The 15,971-nt window shown below is 39.0% G+C and overlaps 1 protein-coding gene across 4 annotated transcripts; it reads right to left on the reverse strand.

Annotated features, from left to right (window-relative positions):
• Positions 1–1,741: 1,741 nt before the first annotated feature.
• LOC143297806 (F-box only protein 21-like) lies at positions 1,742–15,193 on the reverse strand. 4 transcript variants are annotated; one of them, XM_076610311.1, is made up of 7 exons: positions 15,092–15,193; positions 13,520–13,674; positions 12,518–12,708; positions 10,700–10,818; positions 9,331–9,375; positions 8,518–8,628; positions 1,742–7,651 (listed from the first exon to the last, which is right to left on the reverse strand). In XM_076610311.1, exons 2-7 carry the CDS (start codon positions 13,642–13,644, stop codon positions 7,556–7,558), a joined length of 687 nt encoding a protein of 228 aa, XP_076466426.1. In that variant the 5' UTR covers positions 13,645–13,674; positions 15,092–15,193; the 3' UTR covers positions 1,742–7,555. The 4 variants fall into 4 exon arrangements, with proteins under 4 accessions (XP_076466426.1, XP_076466427.1, XP_076466424.1 ...); XM_076610312.1 differs by having other exon boundaries at positions 13,520–13,669; positions 15,092–15,168; XM_076610309.1 differs by having other exon boundaries at positions 13,520–13,669; positions 14,866–15,168.
• Between the last annotated feature and the right edge of the window lie 778 nt (positions 15,194–15,971).

Consider the following 15,971-nt stretch of genomic DNA (forward strand, 5'->3'; position numbering starts at 1 on the left):
AGCTGCTAAAAAAAACATGGAATAACTTTTACCCACCCCTTCTGAAATCGTTACAAAATCCTGGAGTGCAAAAGCATAAAAATCGCATAAATTATATATATATATATATATATATATGTATATATAATCACCTGTGGAACTAGTTTCACCCACCTTTCTCCCACCTGCCCACACCCCATCCTCTTAGAATTTCACAAAATGGAATAAGTCCACAAGAATATTCTTTGTAAAATGAATTTGAAACCCGGTTGATGTTCACTATTGTAATGTGATGATAGTACCTCTTCTGTTGTCTCCTTGTAAAACAGTGTAAGGGGGGCGGGGTACTGTACAGCACCAATTTCTGCCAAAATGGTCATTGCCGGCTACAATATATTGTTGTTTGTAACTGCAGTTGGGTAGTCGAATTGCTGAAAGCAGATCTTGTATTAATTGGATATGTTAATTCATGTTTACCCTGCCCATCCAACCTCACCCCCTCTCCCCTTCTTTTCTTTTTTTAACTTGGTTTTCCATTCACTACCATTTTCTGTAATCCTCACACATGCACACACACACACATACACACAAAGAGTCATAAACATGCACACATGCATACATGTCAGGAACAATGTGAAACACACACACACACTCACAAAACACACACACAAACAGTGATAAAAATGCACTCATGCATGTATGTCAGGAACAATGTAAAACACACACACACACACACACACATGTACAGGCAGTCTCAGTCTCTCAGAATGAAGATCTCTTGGTCTGTTGAAACAAATAAAAAGCAGTCATAATGTTTGACATGTTGGTATTTGGAATTGCTGCTGCTGTAAGAAGAAAATGATCACAGTTTATTGTTGGATAATCAAGAGACCACATAACCTGCATTGGAGCATTTTGTTTTCATGTTGTGTTACATTTTGTGACAGCTGAATTCCATACCTGTTGTGTAGTATAGTATACAAAGAAAATTAAAAACGTCTGTTCATTCATTTCGGGCTGTATAATGTGTGCAAGGAAAATGGAGAGAGAGAGTGTGTGTGTTTGTATTTGTGCATGTTTGTATGTGTAGTGTGTGTTTATTACAGTCTCTGTGTTAGGACAAATTTGTGTGTGTGAACATTTTGTATTTTGTATGTCTTTTTATCACAACAGATTTCTCTGTGTGAAATTCAGGCTGCTCTCCCCAGGGAGAGCGCATCACTACAGCGCCACCCATTTTTGGGGGTATTTTTCCTGTGTGCAGTTTTATTTGTTTTTCCTATCGCAGTGGATTTTTCTACAGAATTTTACCAGGAACAACCCTTTTGTTGCTGTGGTTTTTTGTTTTTTTTTACGTGCGCTAAGTGCATGCTGTACACGGGACCTCGGTTTATCATCTCATTCGAATGACTAGCATCCAGACCACCACTCAAGGTCTAGTGGAAGGGGAGAAAATATCGGCGGCTGAGCTGTGATTTGAACCAGCGCGCTCAGATTTTCTCGCTTCCTAGGCGGATGCGTTACCTCTAGGCCATCACTCCACACATGGTTGTGTTTGTGCATGAACATGCACATGCATGCATATAGATGAATGTGGGTTTTTTTTTATGTGGCCAGTGAGGATGTATCACAAGGAGAGAGAGAGAGAGAGAGAGATGACTGAAAAAAATGTCTTACCTTTTTATCCCCCTCCCCCCTTTCCCCCTCACATACACACACGCACGTTAAAAGGTAATCAAGAAACATTTCATACACGCTGAGGTGAAGTTAGGAAGCAGTTCATTCACAGAGTGTGTGTGCCCCACCCTGTCTGGAGAAAGTAAGGAGAATCCAGGACAAAACATCTTGCACACTATCACAAGAGTCGCCGTTGAAGATCACACTTGTTCAACAAGTAATAATCACCAAATACTGAAAACACTGTCATTCCTCATGATTACTGTCTGCTAATGAACCCATTTCATGACATAACCAGCATCATATACCATGAACATTACACCTACAGTGTCATTTGAACTGTCATGAATAGATTATACCAAGCTCTCTCGTATACCTTTGGGAGTTGTTTTCATTTCTTCACAAAATCAGCAAACAAAGGCATGGACACCACACACCAGAGCAAGTTACCAGTATATGAAGAAACGGATGCCTTGCCATCACTGAAAATGTTGATAACTAATAGCCGTAATGACTGGTTCTCATACTGGAATGCTGGACTTCGCGTGACCAGCAAGTAAAGCTGAACAAGTCCGCTTCAGATATGCTGCAGATTATGAAGTAATGTATTCACTAGTTACGATTTCCTGATAGCACACACACACACTGTGACTATTCATTGCTTAGAATGTTTTCGGAAATTTCAAACTCCAATCCAGTTGGTATCCTTCTTTGATGTATTTTTAATCATGTTGTTATTCATTTTTGAATTGTTGTAGGCTAATGCTTGTTGATATGCATACACCTATTTCCCTCCTACAACACCTCATTTATTACACACCACCATCTCTTTAAACTTTCTATTTCTTATGACAGACTTATTTTCATTTACTCTAATACATCCATAAACACTTTCTTAAACAAATAATCACAAACACTCCCTCTCTTTCATCCACTACCTTTCTTTCAGTCTAATAAAACTTCTAGTGAATAGACATTAAACTGATCTCTCTCACAAACACACAGGATGGTGCTTCTATTTCCAGTCACAGAAAGGCACATGATAGTTCTGAACACCATGACTCACAACTAATTACAGCTTTTTAAATAATATGGTAAAAAAGCAGATGGCAACTAAGAAAAAATGTCAACCATGCAAACCTGTGAAACAGGTATGTCAGGTTACAGTGTAGTAATGTGGGTTTGGCTACTTACCTGGTTGTCAGCCTCTAATTACAACTATGCCTACCATTATTCTAATTTTTATCACTCAAATGGGTTAGCAAAAGAAACTTAAGACCCTCCAGAGAATACAACAGGCAAGATCACACGGAAAAAAAAGGACAAAAAGGCATTTTCAATAAAACAGAATTCAACAGTGCCCAAAAGTAACTGCTGAGAGTTGTGTGATTGTGCATATATGTGTGTCTACATGCACCTGTGTGAGGGTGTGTATCTGTGTGAGGGTGTCTATGCGTGTGAATGACTGTAAAAATCAAACTTTTCACCAAAGGAAAAACAAAAAGCTGATGTAAATCAAATCATAAAACAGAACTCTTCACAAAAAGAGAGAGAGAATAAAATATGCAATTTACAGGAATTCCACACACTCAAAAACAAAAGCAAAAAAAAAAAAAAAAAAAAAAAGGAAAAAGAACCACCCTTGGAAACATTTCAAATCATTACTCCAAACATAAAAAGTAAATAACCAAAGAACAAGTAAATAATAAACTTCTCCAAAACTTACAAGACTTGAAGTTATGCATGAGACATTGTCTTGGTATTTGGCAATTGGAACATGATTTACATTGGATCCACGGAATTATGTACATGGTCAACTTCGAGATAAGCTAGCTGATATCCAACTATTTTGAGCACCTTCAAGATCAATGACACATGAAAACAATAAACATAACTTGGCACAACAATGTACACTGCACAAGCACAAACAGAAATCTACAGGTTCAGACGGTGCTGGGAGTTGGACCAGCATACATGGTAGCCACTATCCTGTTACCCTATCTTAAAGAACCTCAACCCAGCAGTCCACAATTCAAAAAGAAAAACTGTTCAGACTTGAAAAAAACTTCCCAACATATTGGTAAAGCAAGCTGATTCTACACAAAGAAATGAAATTAAAGAAAAAAAAAAGCTTTTGTCTTCCTGGATACCCACAAAATCATACACCTGACCAAGCTGGAACGAAAAGTATTCAACAACAAAGAAACACCAAATAACAAAACTTGAAAATGTTTTTAATGTGCGACTGTCTCTGTCACATGTCAGAAAAATGCAAAAAGTTTTAAAAGAATCACAGCAAAATGTTTCCAAGATAAAAAAAAAAAGATAAAAAAAGAAAACTACATCACAAAGATATTGCTAGTTTTGTTTTTCTTTTTGTTCCCTCCTTGCACAGTGAAACTGTATTGATGTGATACATGTGCGTGAGGAAAACATTTTAAACTCAACTGATCAAGGACTAAAGCTCAAACTGGTGCTTCCACTTTTTATGGACTGGTCGTATCCATTCTTCTTCTTCTTCTTTCGTGGGATGCAATTCCCATGTTCACTCATATGTACACTAGTGGGCTTTTATGTGTATGACCATTTTTACCCCATGATGTAGGCAGCCATACTCTGTTTTCAGGGGGTTTCCATTCGTTGCCCCTCTTCTCTAAGAGTCTAAGGGATAGAAAAGGTTTCGTCACTTCACAGATCTGATTTTTAAAATCTGTAAGCAGAACAACCAAGCAAACCGGAAAATTCAGAACAAAAGGACTATTATTTAAAGATAAGTATCAAAGTTAAGGAGCGGTTTGGTCATTCAATGCAAAAATAGTTACTTTCAGAAATGTCCAGCAAAGAAAAACCTGCTCTTTTCAATGTCCTACTCTTACATATCTTACTGATACTGACCAAGACGAATACTGAAAAAAAAAAAAAAAAGTTTCTTCATTCTGACAAGTACAAATGAAAATAAAGGAAAAGAAAATCTTGTGCTCTACTATCTCTAACCATGAACTCAACTCGCTTGCATTAGGACAAACAGTTGGTGAAGACCCAAAGTAAAACCACTGCAACAGATCATTTTCTTCTTTTTACAAAACCATCACCAGGAACACTATAAAAACATTAAGTAATTCTGTGCAGCATGCTTGTCAAATAATGTGTGTTACACCCTGAGAACATGTTTTAGCTTTGAATAATAAGGAAAAAATACCAAAGACATACAGACAGAAGCACATATACAGAGAACATGAACAGAGAAAGAAAGTGGACCATTGTCGGAACTGCAATTTGAAGAATTCTCTGTTTTAAAATCAGTATCTTTACTGCTCAACACTCAATGGACTATATCCATCTATTGTTCAAAACAACCACAGATAATCCATGGTCATGATTCTGACATTAAAACATTATGCATTGTTTCAAAACAAATAAAAGCTTGAATTGGATGTGACAGACCGGCGCAATAGCCGAGTGGTTAAAGCGTTGGACTGTCAATCTGAGGGTCCCGGGTTCGAATCACGGTGACGGCGCCTGGTGGGTAAAGGGTGGAGATTTTTACGATCTCCCAGGTCAACATATGTACAGACCTGCTAGTGCCTGAACCCCCTTTGTGTGTATATGCAAGCAGAAGATCAAATACGCACGTTAAAGATCCTGTAATCCATGTCAGCGTTCAGTGGGTTATGGAAACAAGAACATACCCAGCATGCACACCCCCGAAAACGGAGTATGGCTGCCTAAATGGCGGGCTAAAAACGGTCATACACGTAAAAGCTCACTCGTGTGCATACGAGTGAACGCAGAAGAAGAAGAAGGATGTGACAAAATGATGCACAAAAGAGAAGGGGGATCAATGGTAACAGCTACCATTGAAAAAAAACAACAACAAAGGAATAAAGATGACAGTCAATGTTTACCAAACACTGATAAAACCAAGACCTGTGAGGGTTAGAAAAACAGACTCTCTCAGTTTGCTGACAAGTGTTGAGATACACTGATGCAGCCAGAAAACTTCATTAAACGTCTATTCCTCACCACACTTCCCATCACACATCTCTTCCACTTAAAAAAAAAAGAGTCTGATTTGTTTCATATGGTAAGAAAAAACAAATACAAAAAAGCTTGAACAAAACAAAGGCAGCAAATTCACACAAAACAATATTATGGTGAATTAGACCCCTTGCGGGGGTTGTATATCATAGTTATTATCTCTAGAATAATGCAAATCAGTACTCTCATAGGTGCTGTACAATATGGCTGCTGTTTCTAAAACAACTGTTCTTTTGACAAGTATTGCAATTCACTGGTTTAAAATAACAGATAATTGGGAGGAACTCAAAAGGGTAGAAATCTAGTGTAAACCACTGCATTGATTTTGGCATGATTGCACTGGGAAAAGCAAAACTGCAAACTCTAGTTGAGAATGATCCACTATCTTGACCATGATCTTTATGTTCACATGATTAAACTACCGCTTTAACATGGAAAATAAAAAGTAATAAAATGACTTTTTTTTTTCTTTCATGGTATGACAAAATTTCAAACAGAAAAGAAATGGAAACAAACACCACCAGTAGGAAAACTAACTCAATCCTTTCAAGAATGTTATCAAGATACAATGTCAACATGCACCCAGTCAGTGCTTTCAGAAGAAATAAAAGCAAAATATAAAAGGATGCACAACCCACTTGCACTTGACTGTATGTGTTCGTTTTCCAGGGGAGTATCCAGAGCAAGAGTTGGGGTATAGGTAAACATTTTTTTAAAATCTCAAAAATATAATCAGGACAGAGTAAGGTTTTTTTTTTACTTGTCATGTGCAAAGTGCTGTCCATAATTCCTTCAAGTAAGGTGACTGATGGAAGACAACACAAAATGATAAAATAACTTCATAAAAACATTTCATTTATGAGGTCATTTAGTTTTCCATTTCTGTTAAAATCATAGTTCTCTTCATTTACTAGTGTTCATTTCAGGCAAATGTTTCTACAGCATACTTGACTCATGTTCAATATTCTTTTACATTTGTAAAAAAAACAACAACAAAAGATTTAAGTCACGCAAGAGCTTCGGCTGTATGCCCTCACAACCAAGTTAGCATGAATTCTAAAACAACTACACCGCTACATGCACATTATTTTGTCTCTGGTAGATTTTTTTTCTCTCCAGCATATAATAAACACTTTCTTACTTGTCATCTGAGAACAAAATATGAGAACACATGTGGTACACCCAGACAACAATGCTGGATTCTTCCAAGAATAATACTGACTTCTCCCCCTCCCCACCCCCCTCCCCCCCAGAAAATAATGCAGTTCACAAGAATCAAGGGATGTGGAGAATACCGTACAGTTTTACCTCATAACATCACTGTGGAGTGATGACCAAGCAGTAACGCGTCCACCTAAGAAGCAGGATCTAATCCCACTTGCCAGAATTTTCTCCCCCTCCGCTAGACCTTGAGTAGTTGGTAGTCTAGATGCTGGTCGTTTGGTTGAGACAAAACCCCGAGCACTTAGCACAGATAAAAAAAAAACCCCATGGCAACAAGAGTGTTGTCCCTGCAAAATGTTATGGTAAAATCCACTCTGACATACGAAATTGTGTGTATGTGTGTGTGTGTGTGTGTGTAACTGAAGCCTGACTGGTCAACACAGGACACAGAATGATGAACGCCTAAAGGCAGCTCTCAGTCAGCTCTACCCATGTTAGGCACCAGCCTATTAACAACATGCAAATGACTCCCATGTTTGAAAAGCGCTTGGAGACTGGTCTCTTGAGAACAGGCCCTGTATCAATCATCCACATCATTCAGTCAATCAATCATCAATCGACCACCACAAGCATCACCAGCAAACAGCCAGTGGCAGTCAGGAAGGGAGCATCACAGCGTGGTCCATCACTGCTGGGGTCAGTCCTGAGGGTACACAGCCTGGAGCCAGGGCCGAGTGATGTACTGGGCACCATCGTAATGCTCAAAGTAGTTGTCGAGGCTGGGGTGCATCACCTGAAACAGTCATGACTTTTGAATCATGCTTACCCCGGAAAACGGAGGATGGCTGCCTACATGGCAGGGTAAAAACAGTCATAGACGTAAAAACCCACTCGAGTACATACATGTGAACATGGGGGTTGCAGCCAACAAACAAAGCAGAATGACTGTGCCTGTAAATTTTTTGTCCAAGGACTTTTTTTTTTCCTATTCTTCCTCCACTTCTGTATAGAAAACGAAAACATCTGGGTTTGGATTTATTACTTACTCAAGATATTTATTCATGGATAGATAGATAGATAGATATACAGATTGACAGATAGACAGACAGATAGGTAGGTGTGTGTGTGTGTGTGTGTGTGTGTGTGTGTGTGTGTGTGTGTGTGCATGTGTGCTGTAAGAAACATTACTTCAAGCTTGATAACGATCCAACAACAAAACAGGACAGTATATATATATTATATATAAAGTAAGAAACACAAGTAACGATAAGTAAAGAAAGAAAGATAGAAAGAAAGAAAAAGGGAAGAAAGAAAGACAGAAAGAAAGAAAGGAAGAAAGGAAGAAAGAAAAAGGGAAGAAAGAAAGACAGAAAGAAAAAAAGAAAGAAAGAAAAAGGGGAAAAAAAAAGACAGAAAGAAAGACAGAAAGTAGAAAGAAAACTAACAAAAAATAAGTAAAGAAAGAAAGAATAAAGCGCCAACTACCCCCCCTGCCCCACCCCGCAGAAAAACAACGTGTGCTATCCAAAGTCTGTTCCGAAAATGGTCAAACAGGCCTCTGCACAGTAATGATCCTGATCCTGACCATGATACATGTTCCAGCACTTCAAGAATGTAAAAAAACAGAAGCAAAAAGAAATGGACAGATTCCCTGCTAACCTGTGTCTTGTCGATGACCTCGATGTTCTCCTGTGGAACGTAGGTAATCTGAGGGGCGAGCCGGTCCCGTGTGTCCACCAGAATGGAGTAATTGGGCATGTCCCTCCAATGCTGTCAATGTTACAGGTTGACAAGGTGCAGAAAAAAAAAGCAACAATATAACTATAACAGCAACACACACACACACACTCTCTCTCTCTCTCTGTGTCTAACCCATACACACGCACACACACACATTCTCTCTCTCAGTGTCTAACACACACACACACACTCTCTCTCTCTCTGTCTAACCCCCCCCCCCCACACACACACACTCTCTCTCAGTGTCTAACACACACACACACATACACACACCCACAAACCCACACACAAGGGAAGTTGGTGAGCAAAAAAAAAAAAAAAGTGAACAAAACTATTATGTGGGGAAAAAACGCATGTGAACATATTACTTCAATGCAATATATAATCCATAATGGTTGCATGTGAAAGACGAATACTAAATAAAGTACAGTGCTCAAAGATAAATTACTATGAAGCAAAAAAAAAAAAAAAAAAAAAAAAAAAAAAAAAAAAAAAAGGACCTACATTCTTTTAATCTGTGCATGCTATAATCATTTGGTTTTGTTTTAACAGAAGAACAAAGTAGAAGTGAATACAAATATAACATCTAAATGGAAGTCTGTACATATAAAAGTCAGTTAACTTAAGAGCAAAATAGCTGGAGGTGTCTGTTAATGTCTGAAATTCGATGTATCTAATTGTGATCAAAAGGGTCTGGATGAAGTGGTGTGTCTGTGTAAAGGACCAACATACCTTTTTATTTGAAGGGTGATTCATTCTTAACCAATCTTCTGGAGCCTGGAAACAGTATTACGACCATGCATATATCAGAATGACACAAATGTATGTGTGTGAGTGTGTGTGTGTGTGTGTGTGTGTGTGTGTGTGTGTGTGTGTGTGTGTGTGTGTGAAATTGGCACATGTGTGTGAGTGTGTGAGTACCTGTGCACATATGTGTGAGACTGTGCATAGGTTGCTGGCTCGCAAACTTTCACACATGTGCATATTTGCAGCGTATCAAGTACATCTAAAAACTTGCAAATGTTGCAAACCACTTGCCACAAGATTATGTTCACTGATCACAGGCAAATAATGCAGATCACTTGCACAAGTAATAAAAAAAAACAATAAAAAAAACAACAACAACCCAAAACGAGGTTTTCATGTGGTCTGGTCTGGAATTCTGTGTTCAAATCAGGTATATCATTATATGTTAGTTGCAGTGCTGCTGCTGTTAAAGCCCTGGTCTCTCTTCTGCGCAGTGTGTGTGGACGGCTGTATGCATCTGGGATAGGTCTTCATTCCCAAGTGAGGACCCACTCCAGAAAAAGATGAAAATGAAGTCTGTTTATCTACTCGTTTCTCATGCCAGTCGATATGACTCCAAGATGTGCTGTTGCCAGTAGTACATGACAATGATATTAAGAATATGAGTATGGTCTTCATCATCATCATGAACAACATCATCTTGACAGTGAAAAATAAACATAAACAGTATACACATGATGATATCAAGAATAATTTGAGTATGGTCCTCATCATGGTCATGAATATCATCATCTTGACAGTGAAAACTAAACATAAACAGTAATAAGAAAAAGGCAAAGAAGAAGAAGAAAGAGCGTTATTTGTAGTTACAGCATAAATAGATTAGTTGTAGTACAAAACAAAAACACACACACACACAAAAAAGAATAACAAAGAAAGGGAAAAAATAAATAAATTGTAGATGCACCATAAATGGATTTATTCACCCAGATTCCTTTAGAAGAGTGCATTCATAACTGCATACAGCTATTTATGTTCTACATGACCAGAAACACAACATCAAACACATAGGGACATCTAAGCCAACTTTGGGAACTTGAAGAAAACCTCCTAGCACCTACAGTAATACAGAAAAGGAAGAGAAGAACAAACAAAATGATACACCCCACCTTACATTAGTTACAACACCATCTGTATTTCTTTCATTATCCCATCAGAAATTATGTGAGCATTCAAAGAATGGTCACTCACACAACACAACACACTCCCCGAACCCACAGCCGAGTCCAACACGCACGAGAAAATAGCAATGGTCCAACCAAAAGGATAAAAAAACAAACAAAAAACCCCACACCTTTGCTTTAGGGTCCCATCCTATGATGACGCCTCTGTATTTCCAACGTTTGTGTCGTATAACCTGACCCACGTGGAACTTGACGTTGCTTGGCCTGGGTGACCGTGGCTCCGGAGATGCTGTAAGCCCCCCCCAACACACACAAGAGATGTTGTCAACACACATCGTACTTTCTACACTCGTCAGTATTTTTTCTCCCCCTCCACTAAACCTTGAGTGGTGGTCTGGAAGTTGGTCATTCGGATGAGAAGACAAAATGAGGTTCTTTTTGCAGCATGCACTTAATGCAAATATATATATATATAAATAAAAGCACTCATGGCAACAAAAGGGTTGTCCCTGGCATATTCCTGTGGAAAAATCTGCTTTGACAGAAAAACAAATGTACTTGCAAGTAGAGAAGAAATAGACTAAGGGTGGCACTGCACTGCAGTGGCACACTCTCTCTGAGGAGAGCAGCCCGAATTCCACACAGAGAAACCTGTTGTAACAAAGGACTAATATATTACAATATAATGCAATTATAATACAATTTAATGCTATGGTGTGTGAAAGTTTCTTGTATCTAATGTTTCAATGCCCCAGGGGAGCACATGAAATAAACACCTTGCCTTGCCTTGCTGTTGGAACAAGATTCACCATACACCTCGTCATTTGTGCAGTACAACAATCATGAACATGTGCAGCAGGCATGCCTCAACTGCCAGAGGAAAATGTTAACTCTCTCCATATGAACGGCGAAAGAGACGACGCTAACAGCGTTTCACCCCAATTACCATCATCAAAATATTGCAAGCGGAAGGCTCTTATACTGAAGAGGTGAATGTTGACAAAGAATACCATAATTCTGACGACGGAAGCTAAAGGTTGGGTCATTCAGACACCCACTGAACATCCGAGGGGTCTGTGTAGAGGAGAAGAGAGGACTGGCCGTACTGAGTGAGTTAAAAAGCAGAAATAGAGTGTCAACAGTGTTGAGGAGGGCAGAGACACATTCCCTCCCATCCATGTACACAAACCAACAAACAAATGAAAAAAAGAAAAAAAAAGAAGAAAAAAAAAAGGCAGAAGTGCTCTGATATGTAGAAAACCTGGTTTTTTTGTGTTTTTTTCTGATGTAGTATCCTTTAACTGGAACTTTGAAGACTTGTCTAAGTAGTACATATATTTGTTACTAAGAAGCAACAACACTCTATGTATGTGGGATGTCATTAGCTATGATATGACAATAGATTTAGATGCAGAAATACAAGTGTCAGTGTGTTCACATGACTAAAAAGAAGCTGTCCTGTAACAGGAACTTGATTATTATTTATACAGAATTCATTGACTGTGAGCAGAAAATGAAAAATACAGAGCTCTTCATGCAATAAAATGCTATGACATGCGCTTTTCAGGTTATATCACAAACATGCCCAAGTATATAAACTCAAATGCTTACATCCCATAAATAATGATATAAATATATATTTCAGTTAATCAAAACTAAAGCAATTAAAAGAAATTAAAGAGGGATCATACTGACTCACACACATACACACACGCATCTTTCCACACACACACAAATACATACACACCCTTGCACACACACACACACACACATACACACACACCCAAAACACTCACATGCACACACACAAATGCTCTCTCACACACATACACACATACATTCACACACACACACACACTCTCTCTCTCTCTCTCTCACTCAAACTCTCTAACACAGTGAAACACACACACACACACACGTTCTCAAGCAGAGGCAAGACAGACAGACAGACAGACAGACAGACAAACAGGTGGGACAGACTCACTCACAAGCAAAGTATCCCCACTTGTCTTTGTAACGCAACACCTCCACCGCCGGGGACTCCCCGTTGGGGTCATCGTGTCCGTGGAAATGGTGACTGCCTGCAGGGCTGAACAGACTGAGCAGATCCTGACACCACTGGCTCCATGCAGCAAGGGATAGGTATTTGCTGCGGAATCCTGCCGCTGAGTTTACCAATCTGCACAGTATCATATATCATAATTATATAATTCATCAACAGTTAAAAACATACGCTGACTGAAGATGGCAACTTTCACAACAGGTGGGTTTTTTTGTTTGTTTGGATTTTTCTTTTTTTGGGTTTTTTTTCTGTGTGTGTGTGTGTGTGTGTGTGTATGTGTATGTGTGTGTGTGTGAAAATTTGAACTATCCCTTCATTTTTAGTGAATTAGAAAACATCTGTAAAAGCAGCACAATCCTATGAAAAAAAATCTACCTATCCTATACTATACCTATCTATCTATGTCACAGAGAGAGAGAGAGAGAGAGACAGAGAGAAAGAAAGAGAGAGAGAGAGAGAGAGAGAGAGAGAGAGAGAGAGAGAGAGTATTGTAGAACCTCAGCTGGAGAAGCCAGCATCAAGGAAGAAAATCCAAGTGATTTCAACACACACACACACACACATGCAAGCATGCGCACACACACACACACACGCACACACACACACACACGCACACACAAACAACAAAACAAACAAAAAATAAAAACAACAACAAAAAACAGCAAAAGCAATCCGTAATGACAGATAAAAAAAATAAATTTTTTTCAGACTGATTAGGACGGTAATATAAAAGAACATGGAACTGGACAGGGATAATGGCTGAGGTCACAATGAGAGAGGGGCCTGAAACCCCACACAATCAAGGATCTTCATTTGAAAAACTTTTTTTTTGATGGTGAGGATGAAGTTGCTATGGACATCCATATCTAGGAAAAGGACTAGTTCACACGACATAGACAGTTTCCAGGAAATTTTGCAGTACCCTCACCTGCGAAAGGCCAAGTTTCTGCTGCTGGAATCAGAGGAGGAGATGAGGTGGGTGATGAAGTACTGGGCTGGCACCGCCAACAGGAGAAGGCTCAGCTGCAGAACTGCCTGTCGGTTGACAGGCATCGTCCACAGCCTCTACTCCCTGTTACTGCACTGACACATAAATGTGGGAATTAACAGCCATTCACGCTCTATCTGTGTGATAATGTTTGGATACATGTTACTGTCATTACCATCCTCTCAATGCATGGATGCTTTTATTTCCAAAATGGTAGATGACGAACCACAACCTTACTCTAGTGGCTTGAAACAGCAGTGTGTTACGACAACAAAATTTGTGATTTTGCCATCCAAGATGTTGCAGAAGCTTTACAAGACATGGTCTGATGTTGATGAATTGAGCGCTAGGTGTGGCAAAATCTTGTTGGATAGTTTGCTTGACATGACTGAAAGTTTAGAGTGATGATTTAAAGAGAGTAAGGAGGGTGGGGGGGTGGGGGGAGGGGGGGGAAGGGTTAGTTGTACAGCTAGATGCAGCAAGCAAAGGAGAGAAAGCAGAGCTGGAGGTCAAGCTTGTGAACCATGCTCACTCCCCTCCCACCTGCACTTTGGGCCCAACTGGATCATTTTTAACCTTTTTGATACTGGCTGAAAGTAAGCATGAAGTGAGAGGGCATGGCACAGGCATGAGTTGCAATTAAAGGACATATATTATCATATATACAATCATTGTGTGAAATGAACACTTAACAATCATAATTTGATAGTCTGTTCACTTTCCTTTCAGAAAAGTATGGGTTATATATACTTTTGTGCAGTAGCTTACATGTTAGTAATTTTTGTCAATTATTTCCCTTTGCAATCCAAAACCACTTGGCAAATAGGAGGCACAAGTCAAAATAATGTTTGGAACTGAAGAGGTTAATTCATGAATGTTTTCTGCTGCATATCATTTTACCATTAATTTTTTGGGCAAGTTTCCTTTGACGATTTTATCCCAAAGCTAAATTTGCCTCTTCTTCTGTTGGCTATTAATATTTCTGAAGACTTTAATGATTATCAACGAGATGCTAAAATTGGTTGCTTACTCAAAGCTTTTACCCTCATATTGTTATAAAGAAAAATGTTCTGTCTCCACAAGATGTGTGTGCATTTCTTCTTTCGTTTATTTATTTATTTCACTGTGTGTGTGTGTGTGTGTGTGTGTGTGTGTGTGTGAGTGACGTGTGACATGTGTGACACATTTATCTTAAATAAATTTGTGTGTGTGTGTGTGTGTGTGTGTGTGTGTGAGTGTGTAGATGCGTGCGACTGTGAGTGTGACATTATAGAGTGGGAACATACCTTAGTCAAACTGTCGACAAAATACAATCCGAATATGATGTTGTGAAAGAGCGCTGACGTTAAAAAATCGAATGTTGGCAGTTACACTCCCTGTGAATCACAAAGTGTCTTCAGCTCCAATCTTGAAATCAGCGAAGACTAACAGAATAGAAAAAAAAAACCCATACCGCAGCCGTAATTTATACTCCAAAGAAAATGGAATCGTGGGAACTGGCAAGCAACGTACCACTTCAGTCTGTTGAGAAGCAAAGTCGAGGACTGGATAGTGAAGAACATGAGACAGCAGACGAACACAAATCCGAAAGTGCCACGATCACAAAAGCAACGGATATTTTGTGGAAGACGGTTGTCGTGACATGACAACAATGAATTCGAAGTGGCATAGAGTGATGTAAAACCACACAGTTTTTCAGTCTAACCGTAGAACGTTGTTTCGCAGACACAGTTATTTTACGATGTCGACTGATTTTTTCAAAAAAATTCATCTACTCTATTTTGCGACATTGAAGGGAGGCAATCAAAAAAGACAGTGGAACAGACAAGGGCGACAATTTCAGTTTCAGTTTCAGTGCTCAAGGAGGCGTCACTGCGTTCGGACAAATCCATAAACGCTACACCACATCTGCCAAGCAGATGCCTGACCAGCGGCGTAGCCCAACGCGCTTAGTCAGGCCTTGAGAAAAAAAAGGTGAATAGATAATAGATAAGCGTACATAAATAAGTAAATAAATACATAAATAGATAAATAAATAAATAATAATTATAATATAAAAAAGTAGTAGTAGTAGTAGTAATAATGATAATAAAATAAAAGAAGACAACAATAATGATAAATAAGCAAATAAATGTAAAACATATAGTGGAGACACACATTCACACATACACCTACATATGCATAACAGATATGCCGGCACCAAACATGCAGTTTCACAGATATGAAAGTACAGTCAAATACACATAAACGTACATGAGCCACAACACACACACACATACACACACACACACACACACACACACCACACACATTACCATGCACCTCCTCTTCCCCCCCTCCTCCACACACTCATTTCTAGGGCTACGTATCGCAGCTTCCACGGCACACACAC

The sequence above is a fragment of the Babylonia areolata genome, chromosome 23 (genome assembly GCF_041734735.1).
Source record: "Babylonia areolata isolate BAREFJ2019XMU chromosome 23, ASM4173473v1, whole genome shotgun sequence".
NCBI lineage: Eukaryota > Metazoa > Mollusca > Gastropoda > Neogastropoda > Buccinidae > Babylonia > Babylonia areolata.